This window comes from Gekko japonicus, unplaced genomic scaffold, assembly GCF_001447785.1.
Source record: "Gekko japonicus isolate JY-2015 unplaced genomic scaffold, Gekko_japonicus_V1.1 scaffold391, whole genome shotgun sequence".
NCBI classification, from domain to species: Eukaryota; Metazoa; Chordata; class Lepidosauria; order Squamata; family Gekkonidae; genus Gekko; species Gekko japonicus.
In genome coordinates this window covers 492863-506708 of record NW_015174286.1, presented here as the reverse complement: position 1 = coordinate 506708, position 13846 = coordinate 492863, and the positions used below count along the sequence as shown (strand labels likewise).

Genomic DNA, 13846 nt, shown 5'->3' with positions numbered 1-13846 from the left:
TAAGGAAGTTCTTCAGAAGGCACACTTTTTGTCTGCTAGTAAGGGATAAAATCATGGAAAACGGAAGAGATTCACAAAGGTTGTTATAAGCCTTGCAATCAAATATAACATGCTCTAGGGACTCATTACCTTCATTGACAGGGACATATTCGTTCTTCAAAAGGAATTTTCTTATTCCTTCAGTAACCGCTGAGGGGAGTGCATCCCATCACATTAAACATTCTCCTGTATTCATGATTTGATAGATGATAGAGATAGGGCATAGGATAGGGCATGTTAATAGGCTCTAAAAGGGCACACCATTTCTCTGTGCTACTTAGATCATTTTGCTTGGCAATATCCAATATCCTCTGTTCTATCATGTCTCTCATTTTAACATAGGCAAGAGAGCACAAATATTGTTTTGTAAATCTATAGTAGGGAAGTTTCTTCTCTACAGCCTTAAGCCATGGTAGAACAAAGGTATTTTGAAAAATTGAACTTATCAGATGACTACATTGTTTGCTTATTACATGTTTATCCCATTAGTCCTCCATGTAGCTCAGAGCAGCTTATATAGGATGCCCAGGCTGTCTATTGTTTATGCAATTTACAGAGTCAGATTCATGCAGCTTCCACAGAAGAAATACACTGTATGGCTTGGATCCCATGGTAAATCTCCATAACAGAATGGTGGGAGCGTTGACTCTCAAAAGCTCATACCCCCAAATTCTTGTTGGTCTCTTAGGTGCTACTGGACTTGTATCTCACTGTTCTACTGCAGATCAACATGGCTGCCCTCTGAAACTACCAGTGGAGTGAGATTTCCTCCCCTTCCCACTCCCACTGCTACCCAAAATTCCCTCCAGAACAGCATGAGGGGGGAATTAGAGATCTGTAATGGGAGGGGGGATTTGCAAAAATTGCCTCCCCCTTACTTTAGCAGAAATTTTCTGTGAGATTCAACCATCCATTTTGATACTCATATGTGAGCCCTGACCTGGATAGCCCAGGCAAGCCCGATCTTATCAAATCACAGAAGCTAAGCAGGGTTGACTCTGGCAAGTACTTGGATGGGTGACCTCCTTGAAATACCAGAGGCGGGAGGCAGGGGCAGGCCTTATTCAGCCACTTCTCTGAATATCCTCCAGGCCCCCAGTAGGAGTCAGTCACCAGAGGTTTTCATGACTTCCAGGTGTACACACTATCACCAGAGGTCACCATGACTTTCAGGTGCACTCACATGCACATATTTTTAAAAAGATACTGGTGTGTGCATCTATTTTCCTGCTGGAGTTGGAAAATGTGTCTGGTAATGGCTTTCCAACATATGCACATATTTTTAAAAAGATACTGGTGTGTGCATCTATTTTCCTGCTGGAGTTGGAAAATGCGTCTGGTGATGGCTTTCCAACACAGGCACAGACAAGTAAACTATACTGTGCATGAGGTCCACAACAGAAGCAACATGGGATCTAGCTTCCCATAGATGCTGGGGTGTGATAGAGGCTGGTAGTTTTGAATTTACTATACCAGATGGACTGCCTCCTCCTCGTGACCTGTACCAGGGCATTTTGTGTGGCAGTGTTGTGACCACATGAAGCTGCCTACTACTAGGGTGCGTTCAGACGCAGCCTTTACAACGGATTCTGTGCCGGTTTCAATCGATGTACCTACCGGCATTCAGACGGGGAACATCTGTCTTCCCTCTCTATCCGTTGTAAAGAGCTTTAAACCGTTGTATTCTGCCACTAGGTCGGAAGTGGTGGTAAACAGAGTGCAACGGTTGTCATTGGTGCACCCCGGCGTCTGATCACTCTCCTCAGTTACAGAGACACTTCCGTCGGAAGCCTGAGACTTTCCCCCGCCATTTTTTTAAAAGAGGAAGCAATATGCGCTCAGGCGAAGCTTCGCCCTGAACGTTTGTTTAAAATAAAAATAAAAATGCCTTACTTTAACTTCCCGGAGGAGTCCGGGACTACAGCGAGGCCAGGTTGGGTTTTAAACTTTAAAGGTAAGTGCTTACCTTTAAAGTTTAAATGTGGGGGGGGTTGAGCATGCACAAAAATCGGCATTCTCTGAATGGCTGCCTATGCGCATGCTCAAACTGTCCTTTTTTAAAAAAACACACACGCAGACGCCCGCAGCGTGTGAGCGGGCGTCCACCGGAGGGCTTCACAAAATGGAGGTGAGTGTGATCGCGTTTCTGCCGGCATAAACTGCACCGGTTCCAACCGGTGCAGTTTATGCCAGCAGAAAGGCCGCGTCTGAACGCACCCCTACTGTGACAGATCATTGGCCTATCAAGGTCAGTACTGGCTACTCTGACTGGCTGTGGCTCTCCAAGATCTCAGATCATTCACATTATGTATTCTCTGACCATTTGTAAACTGGAAATGTGGGGGTGGGGTCTCAATCCTGGGATTCTCTGCATGCAAGGAAGATGCTTTATTGCTGGATCATGCCCCTTCCCTTTCTTGGAAGCACTTTTCATATGGCTTCTAATCATTCAATAGATATGCTATAAGAAAACATAAGCAAGCAAATATTTGGTAGCCATGGGTGGCCGAAGAGACCATTTGTTTTAAATGATTGTATCCAGAACAATGTCTAACTTTTAATACACTTAAAAACATTTTACTTGGTCTGGGCTTCAGATTTAAATACAAGGTGCCCTATAATTCCCAGAAAGAGGTTCAGATATCCCAGTGTTGATTTTCCATTAAAAATAATCAGGGGGTCACAGCTATTTAACGCTTTCCCCCTCTGCGGTTTCCACAAGAAAAGTCACTTATGTCCTAGCTGTTTCTAGCTCTGTGGTCTTGTATTTCACTCCTTCCACCACAGCTGTTATTAGCTCCAATAGTGGATAAAGACACCTGTCTTTTTTTCTCTACTGCAGGGTCCCCCTACCCATCCCTAATTAAAACATTAAAGTAAATGTCAGAAGACTGCATCACAGTTCTCTTTGATGTATAGTTTGACCCTAAGATTGAGTCTGGTCCAGGTAGTATCCTGGGAAGTGCTTGATATGTTTATCTTCCCTATTGGTTCAATTCCCAGAAAGCATCCATTCAGGGTGTTTAAAATAATGTTGTATCTCTAACATCTGCAGCAAAACAAAATATGAGTCCAGTGGCATTTTTAAGACCAACCAAGTTTTATTCACTGTATGAGCTTTTGAGTGCACACACACTTCCTCAATGCGTGTACATGAAAGCTCATAACAGTGAATAAAACTTGGTTGGTCTTAAAGGTGCCACTGGACATACTTTTTTCTCCTTCTTCAGACCAATGCAGCTACCCACCTGAATCTATCAGGGCAGCAAGATCCTGGAATGTCTTTAGGTTGTTGGAAAAGGTCATTCAGGTTTGGCCCCCCCATTTCCCATCGCCCCTCCCCCATTTGCTTTCTTTAGTATTCCCTTCCAAATCACTAGTAACATCTTTGTAACTAAAGAACAGGGCAGTAATTAGTGTAGCAGCACTGAAGGAGACTGTGATCCCACAAGTATTGTGAAACTTGGTCAGAATGCTAGAAGACTGGGGTAGGAGGGGGTCTCTGCTCTCCCACTGAACACCCCCCCCCAGAGGCCAGCCATTATTCATATCCACAAAATGAAAGCTACTGTAGAAAAGCAGCTGAGAGACTGAGCTGCAAAGCAGGTTTAAATCACACCACAACTATGAAGTCAGTGAGTAGCCTTTTGCAGCCCACTTCAGCTTATAGCAGCTTCACTTACTTTCTACAATATGAGGCTAATACTGAGCTGCCTTAAAGGGTTATTGTAAGGATTGCTGAGATAAAGTACATGAACAACCTTAAATGCTCTCAAGTGATCCAGAAATTATGAAGGAAAAAATGAACTGACTTTGCTTAATTTCTCATCAAAAGCCTTACTTTATGCTCTCAGAATTCACAACACATTATAATCAGAAAATGGTTGTCTTAATATTCAGTAGATGTAAAGTAGTGGAGTTCCAGGCGTAGCATAGTGAAATCAGCTCACATTTATTGATTACATTGGAATGAAGAGAGATAACTTAACTGGTACGAGGCCGGCTTATATTCGTGCACACACTCACACCTAACACACACACACGATTCCCGTGATAGGTTCTATATACATGGCCCAAGTAATGATAGGTTCTCTTCAGGATCCTAGCATTCCCATTGGTCCTTGCTAGGCTGGTACTGTCTGCTTTCAGCATTGGCATCACACTGATATATCACTCTTTCCAAGCTGCCACCAAAAGCACTGCAGCTGGTATAGGGCATTTGAGGATTGGAGTGAAAGGGATTTAAAAAGTTAAACTTGTTTACCTTGGTGAGATATGTGCTAATCTCATTGGATACAAAAATGTTCGCACAAGGTGTCATATTATGATTCTGCCCTCTTCCATTTAATTGTTACAGCAACCCATGAACACATAAAGCTGCCTTATACTGACTCATACCCTTGGTCCATCAAAGTAAGTGTTGTCTACTCAGACTAGCAGCAGCTATCCAAGTCTCAGACAGAGGTCTTTCACATCACCTACTGCCAGATCTTTTAACTGGAGATACTGGGCTTGAGTCTGGGACCTTCCACATGCCAAGCAGATACTCTGCCACTGAGCCACAGCCCCTACCTGGTGAGGTAGGTTAGGCTGAGTAAGGTTGACTGGTTCAAGCTCAGTTAGGAAGCTTTCTCCATGCCTAGTCCAAGACTTTAGAGACCAGCTCTAAATGAGTTCTTAAATGGCAGCTTTGCCACCCGGATTGCACCAAAGCCAAAAGCGACATTCTCCCCTACTTTAATATGATCCACACTGCATATCATATTACACAGAGGACGTAGAGAATATAAGGAATGTAGAATAAGTAATTCTACCAAGCGGGTTGGATCCAGAGATATCAGTGGAAAATACATATCTTCCTCATTTCCCCTTCCCCCAGCAGTCCTTTCTGACCCCAAGGAAGTTGATTCCTGAACTCATGGGACTCTTGTCTTGACCCAAGTCAGAGCCATTTCTAAATATTTGCCACAATAAATTTTGAATTTTGTTTTTTCTTTTATTATCAGTGATTGTTAATTGGGGGGCCTGGTAAAAACTGATATACATATATGCATACATTTTATCCAGGGATGAATGGAAGAATGCATAGATGGATACTATTTTTCATTATTAAAATGATTGTTTATATATTGATTACTAGGAGATTACATAATGCCAATTCAATTTGATATTATTAGTTAACTAGAAATTTGTTTTTATTTTTTAAAGCCAGCATTACAGAATGGGTACAATACATTCTTAAAGTCACCCCATTCTCATAACCAGTTACTGAAACATAAAAATCATAAAAATGTAAGATAAAATAGGCATAATAAATGCATACAAGTGCATATTGCTTGGTTTTGTAACTGCAAACTGTATCTCAACAGAAGTACAAAACTGCTGAATTCTTCTTATTCTTCTTCTTATTATTATTATTTTACACTGGGTTCTGGGAGATGTATCCTTTTCCAGTTTTCATGTCCATCTTAACTGGCACGAACTATATCACGTGGATGGTTCTGTGTCCCTCCACTTATGTTACTGTGGACCAATCAAATAATTTGCTGTATTTTGCAAATCATTTTGTTATCTGTTGTGTCCGCTGACCACCACCGGAGGTCAGCGCACACTCCTGAGCTTCAGTCCGGCACAACAATGGGACTAGGATTCTAGTCCCTCCACTGGGGGGAACCAATGGGACCTTGGCGGGAGATTCAAACCCACCAATGGGACCAGGGGAAGCCCCTGGACTGTGTATATAGTTGGCCTGCCGGCCGTTAGTCTTTAGTCTTGTTGTGTACCAGTAAAGCCATGCTGATCACTACATCAGTCTCCATGCTTTCTTTACGCGTCTAACCCACTACACTTCAATGGCGACGAGGATGGGATCCCGCTGAGCAACCAGCCGGGCTGTCGGACGCTAAGGGGAAGCCAATGCACCGCCGCCCGCGCTCCGTCGATTGATGAGCACCGAGGGTGAGCAATCCACTTCCCAGCCGCGGCTGCAGCAATCCGCTTCCCAGCCGCAACCGACCAGCACAATGGCCCTTGCTCCGGGATCAGGGCTGATACAGCCATTCGACACGGCGCGCCCTCAGCAATGGGGAGCTTGGATCACCGGCGTGAAGCAAGTTCTCATCTTCTGCCAGGTGACGGACGAGGCAAGAAAGAAAGGGCTTCTACTCGGGGCATGCGGCCCCGCCATAGTGGAACTAGCCCAGCATCTGATCTCTCCCAAAACGTTTGATGACTGCACCTTCGAGGAGTTAGTCAACGCAGTCCAGAACCACTACACGCCGAAGCCGTCGGAGATGACCTGCCACGTGGCGTTCCAGCATCGGAACCAGCTAGGCCGCGAGACAGCTGCGGAGTTCCTCGCCGAGCTCCGCCGCCTGGCCGCGGATTGCAAGTTCGAGGGTCACTTAGAAATGGCGCTGAGGGACCGGTTCGTCGCAGGCCTGCGGGAGGAGAAGCTGAGGCGACGCATCATGGAGGGCGAGAAGGTCACCATTGCGTCGGCCATGGCCACCGCATCTGCCTGGGAAAGGTCCCACCCAGCCACCTCGACCGCACATCAAGCCAACACCGGGACACCCAATAGCCCGGATGAGGACGTCCACCGCACGCAAGCTCCGCGGCGCACCCCACGGGCGAACGCGAACTCCGGTCGCCAGCCGCCCAACACAATCCAGCCCGGGTGCGCCAGCTGCGGGGATCCGCACGACCGGAATACTTGCCGGTTCAGGGGAGCTGTTTGCCGGACCTGCGGGCGCACTGGACACATCGCCCGCGCCTGTCGCGCCAAGGTCCCCAGCCGCGGCCAACCTCCGCGCCACCGAGCGGAGGCCCACTTCGAGGACGGCGCGGATAGCGAGGACCTCTACAGGATCGCGCACACCGAGGAAAAGGTACTCCAACTCCCCGGGAAGGCGGCCCACCCCAAATTTATGGTGACCGTAGAAATAGAAGGGTCCCCCTGCCGCATGGAGATAGACTCGGGCTCCGCGGCCTCCATCATCTCGGAGGCCACGCTCAAGCAGTTATGCCCCAGGGGGGGGCCGCGGTTGCGGCCAGCACAAGTCACCCTCATGGACTTCCAGAGAAACCCGGTGCCAATAAAGGGGGTCGGGACCTTTAGGGTGCAATACGGACAGTTGAAAAGGCGGTTGGACTTGATTGTGGTCGCCGGCGACCTAGTGAGTCTGCTGGGGCGGGCTTGGTTCGAGCCTCTGGGAATCACCGTCGAGGGAATACAGCTGTGCGCCGCCCAGGGCTACGAGGGAATCTGCCGGGAATTCCCCACGGTTTTTGATGATTCGCTGGGCAGGTATACGGGCCCCCCGGTGTCGTTGCGCATAAACCCCCAGGTAGCCCCAATCCGCATGCGAGCCAGGTCGGTTCCGCTTACGGTTAAGCCAAAAGTCGATGCGGAACTGGATCGCCTAGTAGCACAAGGCATCCTGGAACCGGTCCCCCATGCCGCATGGGAGACCCCCACTGTCGTGGTGGAAAAACCGAATGGGGCGGTCCGCATTTGCGCAGACTACAAATGTACGCTGAATAAGGCGCTCCAGGACCACGCTTACCCGGTCCCAGTAGTGAGCCACGTACTAGCCACCCTAGGTGGAGCAAAGATTTTCGGCAAGCTGGATCTGGCCCAGGCCTACCAGCAGTTGCCGGTAGACGAGGCGACTGCCGATGCGCAAACGATAGTAACCCACCGGGGGGCATTCCGTGTGAAGCGACTCAGCTTCGGGGTAAGCGTGGCACCCGGGTTGTTCCAGCAACTAATGGACTCTCTCCTAAAAGGGATTCCGGGCGTCACACCCTTCTTCGATGATGTGATGATCGCCGCCGCCTCGCCTGCGGAATTTGCGGACCGTCTCCGCATGGTGCTCCGCCGTTTCCAGGAGGCGGGGCTAAAAGTCAAGATGGACAAATGTCGGCTGGGGGTGCAGTCAGTGGACTTTTTGGGATTCACCCTGGCCCATTTTGATGAGACATTACCGGTGGTTTTGGCATGCGATGCCTCGCCTTACGGGGTCGGGGCTGTGTTGGCTCACCGTTTGGCCGACGGCAGGGAGGTCCCGGTCGCTTATTACTCTCGAACCCTTTCTGCGGCGGAGCGGAACTACGCCCAGATCGACCGGGAGGGTCTCGCAATTGTGGCCGGGGTCAAGAAGTTCCACGACTACATATACGGCAGGCCGTTCACCATTGTCACAGACCATCGCCCGCTCCTCGGCCTCTTCGCGCCCGACCGCCGGACGCCGCAGGTTCTCTCGCCGCGAGTCCTAAGGTGGACTATTTTCCTCGCTGGCTACAATTATCTGCTCCTGCACCGCCCCGGGAAAGCCATGGGCCACGCGGACGCTCTTAGCCGCCTCCCACTACCTGAGGTGGTTGAGGACCCGGCCCCAGCCTTCCGGGTCCTTCAGCTGGAGGGCCTGCCGGAGGCCCCGTTGCAAGCGCGGGACATTGCCCGCCGCTCGGCTCGGGACCCCGTGGTATCCCGGGTTCTGGGCTGGGTGGTGAGGGGGTGGCCTGAGAAGACAGACCCTGAGTTCGCGGCGTATGCTACCCGGCGGGACGAACTTTCTGCACACAAGGGATGCCTGCTATGGGGAGACAGGGTCGTGGTCCCACACGCATTACGCCAGAGGGTCCTCCAGGCACTGCATGAAGCTCACCCGGGCATCGTCCGGATGAAAGGGCTGGCAAGAAGCTACGTCTGGTGGCCCGGCATCGACGCAGAGGTGGAAGCATGGGTCAAGCGTTGTCAGCCCTGCCAGGCGGTGAGACCCAGCCCACCGGGGGCACCAGCGCAGGCGTGGGAATCCACCCGTACCCCGTGGTCCCGGCTCCATATAGACTTCGCAGGGCCATTCCAGGGACGGCTGTTCCTGGTCACGGTGGATTCCTACTCAAAGTGGCTGGAAATAAGCCCCGTGGCTGCAACGTCCGCAAAAGCCACCATCCGCGCCCTACGAGGACTCTTTGCCACACACGGGCTGCCGGACACCATCGTGTCGGACAACGGGACGGCTTTTACGTCCGAGGAATTCCAGCAGTTCCTCAGCAGCAACTTGATCCGACATGTCCGGTCAGCGCCGTTCCACCCCGCAACCAACGGCCAAGCGGAGCGAATGGTCCGAACCGCAAAGGAGGCCTTGAGCCGGATGGTGGAAGGGGAATGGGAATGCCGCATCGCCAGATTCCTCCTGACCCAGCACACGACTCCCAACCCTGTCAGCGGAAGGTGCCCAGCAGAACTACTGATGGGTCGAAAGCCAACGATCCTTTTGGACCGCCTGCACCCCGACCGGGCCCCCGACCAAAGAAACGCAGTCGAGCAGAGGGAAGCACCAAGGGGGTTCTTCCCAGAGGACCCGGTTCTCGCCAGAAACTTCGGCCGCGGTCCGGAGTGGATTGCGGGCCGCATACTCCGGCCCCTGGGTACCGTGATGTACGAGGTATCCATGGAGTGCGGGCAGATATGGAGAAGGCACATCGACCAGCTCAGACAGCGAGTGCTACCGGAGTCCCAGACAGAGGAAGAGACGAGACAGCAGACGGAACCTAGAGAGACCACACCCGAGGCGACTGCACAGGACTTGCCAGCCGAGGAGCACCCGGCACAGGGCCCCACGGCCCCAGCTTCGGTCGAGGAAAACCCCGTTCCGGAGGCGGCGGAAGCAGGAGCACCAGCTCCCTCGTCAGAACCCGGCCCTGAGGTCGGAATTCCGGAAGCACGAGGGGCCACCCCTCGACGGTCAGCTAGAGTACGACGGTCCCCATCGTACTTAAAGGACTACGTGACTTAGGGGAGGGCCCGGACTATGGGGGGAGGGATGTTGTGTCCGCTGACCGCCACCGGAGGTCAGCGCACACTCCTGAGCTTCAGTCCGGCACAACAATGGGACTAGGATTCTAGTCCCTCCACTGGGGGGAACCAATGGGACCTTGGCGGGAGATTCAAACCCACCAATGGGACCAGGGGAAGCCCCTGGACTGTGTATATAGTTGGCCTGCCGGCCGTTAGTCTTTAGTCTTGTTGTGTACCAGTAAAGCCATGCTGATCACTACATCAGTCTCCATGCTTTCTTTACGCGTCTAACCCACTACACTTCATTATCCTTAGGATCTTTCTATACCTCCATGCAAAAGATGCAAAACTATGAGCCACCGTTACAACTGGAATGGCCCAAATACTTATTTCATAATGATAATCATTTTATATTCACATAGAAAGATCACTGAGATAATCTTTCAGGGCCTTTTGTTTGGAAAGAAGTAGCTAATCCAAAGTGGCAGATTCAGTGATAAAAGTTTTGTAACTGAATGGAATCAATCATCCTTATTTTTTCCCCTTTTAACTCTTTCAGATATGATCCTCGCTTCAACACATGGATTCATCTGGCAAACATGAATCAAAAGCGCACCCATTTCAGTCTGAATGTGTTCAATGGCCTCCTTTTTGCAATCGGTGGCCGCAACTCTGAAGGGTGTCTCTGTTCCGTTGAATGTTATGTCCCTGCAACTAATCAGTGGCAAACAAAGGCCCCACTGGAGGTAGCTAGGTGCTGCCATGCTAGTGCGGTAATAGATGGCAGGATCCTGGTCACTGGAGGGTACATAAATAATGCTTATTCTCGCTCTGTCTGCATGTACGACCCTGCCAATGACAGCTGGCAGGATAAACCCAGCCTAAGCACACCAAGAGGGTGGCATTGTGCCATTTCCCTTGGGGAAAAGGTCTATGTTATGGGTGGGTCTCAACTGGGAGGGCGAGGGGAAAGGGTTGATGTCCTTCCTGTGGAGTGCTTCAGTCCGTATCCTGGCCAGTGGAATTATGCCTCTCCTCTTCCAACCGGTGTGAGCACTGCTGGGGCCTCCATCCTTAATGGGAAAATTTATTTGGTGGGAGGCTGGAATGAAATAGAGAAGAAATACAAGAAATGCATTCAGTGCTACAACCCTGACCTTAATGAATGGACCGAAGAGGACGAGTTGCCTGAAGCCACTGTAGGAGTCTCCTGCTGCACCATTGCCATGCCCAACACTAAGACCAGGGAATCCCGGGCCAGCTCCGTATCTTCAGTACCAGTCAGTATTTAACTATTAAAAAAATTAAGTATAGAAGAGCTAGATCTGTTTTTTTTTTAATATTTACTATGTCCAGCTGTGTTCTAATCCCTTTTGCACCTACTGGAAGGGAATGGAGGAAACACCATTTGTGTGTCAATACTAGCTGTCATTTTCAGTTTTGCAGAACTAGCCAATTTCTCTGGTATTTAAAATACATGGTATGACCTAAGGAATTTAAAGCTGACAGATTTGCTTAGTAATACCAAGTTCTTGACAGCCTGACAATCAGTTCATAAGAAGTTGGTAAAAATGCCCTAACCTGGATAGCCCGAGCAAGCCCGATCTCTTCAGATCTCGGAAGCTAAGCAGGGCTGACCCTGCCAAGTATTTGGAAGGATAACTTCCAAGGAATACCAGGGCTGGGAGGCAGAGGCAACCTATCAAGCCAGTTCTCTGAATGTCCTCCATGCCCCAATAGGAGCTGCCAGAGGTTGCCATGACTTCCAGGCTCACATACACACACACATGCAAAAATACTAAAAAAAAAAGGAAGTTGGTAAAATAATTCAGAAACATATATTTATTATAAATATAATGCTATGTATAATGAAAACTGTCTGTTTTCGCTACGTTTCTATATGGTCAAAGGTTTCATATGTAAGAAAGCACAAAACACACTGGTTACCTGTGCAAATACGAAAGCATATACAATATATTACCTTCCACTTACAATTTCCATGCATTGGACACATATAAAAGTTCTTCTGTCTTCTTTGTCTCGGCATTGCCTGGCTTTCCCTTTATGATCATTTGGAATGATGTAAAACTGAAACACCATTCTAGCATAAGATATGCTGCTTTTATCCGCTTAAGGCAGTCAAGACTTTAAGGCTGCACATTTTTTGTTGTTCTTTAATAAGCTTTTGAAAACTATTTCATCTTAAGTATTTATATGCATCTTTAAAAACCTGTTTTCTAGAAACCAAACATCACCCTGAATAATTCTTCAACTTTTCTCAGTATCTCTCTCTCCGGGTACACCAATATGCCCATTACATGCATCATTGTCATTATACAGTCTTTTAGATGCACATAAATGCACCAGATGTAATTTCTTAGCTGTCCTTTTGGACATTGAGATGCTGCCCACCTGGCATTTGGCTCAGCTGCTCTTCCATGTATAGCCCAAGGGTTACACAGATTTAACTTCTCTTGCCCTTGGGACAAACTACAGATTGAGAGTTCAAACATAGTGTCCACAAGTGTACACCCATAATCCATATCTTGTGAAGTGGTCCTCAGTCATGTCCGAGTAACACGCCCTGAACTTTTACTATCACTAGATTAACAGAACATCTCAAAACATTTAAGTGTAGCATGCATTCATCTGTGAAGGAGGAAAAGGAAGATTAGCCAACTTTCCAGTCCCAGGGAGCAAATCTATATTTAGCTCCTGGTTTGTTTTCTTTTTCTTTTTTTGAGCCCCGTTGTTCACTGTTTTGATCAGTTTCACTTATTCCTAAACAGTCAGTGTTTGTGGCAGATAACAGAAGACAGTTCACACTGTCAGGTACAGAAGGACAATACCCAGCTGAAGAAACAGATGGAAGGTAAAATGAGTAGCTCTTCCAAGAGCCCTAGTCCATATGTGTGAAACATGCATCATCCTGTAACTGGCCTTCTGTCATGCCATACTTCTGATGAGGAAACCCCCCCCCCCAAGACTGCATAGTTGGCATCTTTTGGTGAGCAGATTATGGGAAGTGGCTGTCTGGTTTGGCCTTGGAGAGCAGGTTCTTTATAACAATGGAATGGAAAATTGGATCCCACATCCCACTGACTGAAGCAAAATTTCATTTATTTTAATGGCTGTAAATTAAATTTAAATTCATCTTGGTCATACCATGTAGCAAATTTTTAAAAACCACTGCAACATTTTCCTGTTATTTTATTTGAACTGTGAAAAACAGTTTGTATATTACTTTTTTATCATTGCCTCCCACATTGTAATCTAAAATATTAGCCCATGATCATAGAGAAACTGAAACTGGAAATAGCTTTTGTTGGTAGTATTGTCGAGGATCGAATGAAAGGGGAAACTCTGGGGATCCAACATCTTAATGTTAATGTAATGAGTGCATTGCAACTTGAAATGATTTCATTATATTGTATGGAAGAAAAATGCCCACATATAACTGTGTGAGTTTGAAAAGCTTTTTGTGTTTATATACTTGAATGGTCCTATCGGTATCATTCAGTCAAACTTCAAACAGGTAATGTAAACCTAGAAATAATTTCTGTTCTTCACAATCTTCAGGGCCCAATTTGTTTGGGGGCTTTATTTACATTTGTGTATGTGGCTAAGAGGGTAAACTGGAATTTTTTTGTCCCTGTAGCTATGCAGACATTCAGCAGACTGAGTATCACAGTAGACGTGGTACAACATAGCCATTCTGTTCTTATATGTTCAAAACACATGATCTAAATCAGTGCTGCTCAGACTGCCTGTGGTTCATCAGAAAATTACTGGCTGAGTTTTGGTGGACCATCTAGCACCTGCTGGTTGCTGAGATTCTTTCAAGGTATGCCTTGTCTAAATGATGTTGGCCTGATCAAGCATGGCACTCCTTTTGTTCATAAGCAGTATTGATGATTATCACATGTGTGCCAGTAGATCCCAAGTATGCACACTTCCTTTTTAAACACGTCAGTGGCAATGCTCCCTCTAAGCTGTGGA

At 48.1% G+C, this 13846-nt stretch overlaps 2 protein-coding genes across 3 annotated transcripts in view; both read left to right on the top strand.

Annotated features, from left to right (window-relative positions):
* KLHL31 (kelch like family member 31) overlaps positions 1 to 11485 on the top strand; it is a 30582-nt gene extending 19097 nt beyond the window's left edge. For both annotated transcript variants that reach the window (XM_015423990.1, XM_015423989.1), the window contains exon 3: positions 10407 to 11485. In XM_015423990.1, coding sequence (XP_015279476.1) covers positions 10407 to 11139 — 733 coding nt within the window. In that variant the 3' untranslated portion in view covers positions 11140 to 11485. The remainder of the gene's footprint in view (positions 1 to 10406) is intronic.
* LOC107121126 lies at positions 6246 to 7929 on the top strand. Its single transcript, XM_015423991.1, has 2 exons — positions 6246 to 6929; positions 7831 to 7929. Exons 1-2 carry the CDS (start codon positions 6333 to 6335, stop codon positions 7864 to 7866), a joined length of 633 nt encoding a protein of 210 aa, XP_015279477.1. The 5' UTR covers positions 6246 to 6332; the 3' UTR covers positions 7867 to 7929.
* Positions 11486 to 13846: the final 2361 nt, after the last annotated feature.

Excerpts from the sequence above, each read along its gene's own strand:
- LOC107121126 (XM_015423991.1), top strand. The coding sequence starts at position 6,333 with ATGACCTGCCACGTGGCGTTCCAGCATCGGAACCAGCTAGGCCGCGAG. Across the intron at positions 6,930-7,830 it reads TCGCGCACACCGAGGAAAAG|GGATTCCGGGCGTCACACCC; the intron begins GTACTCCAACTC and ends CTCTCCTAAAAG.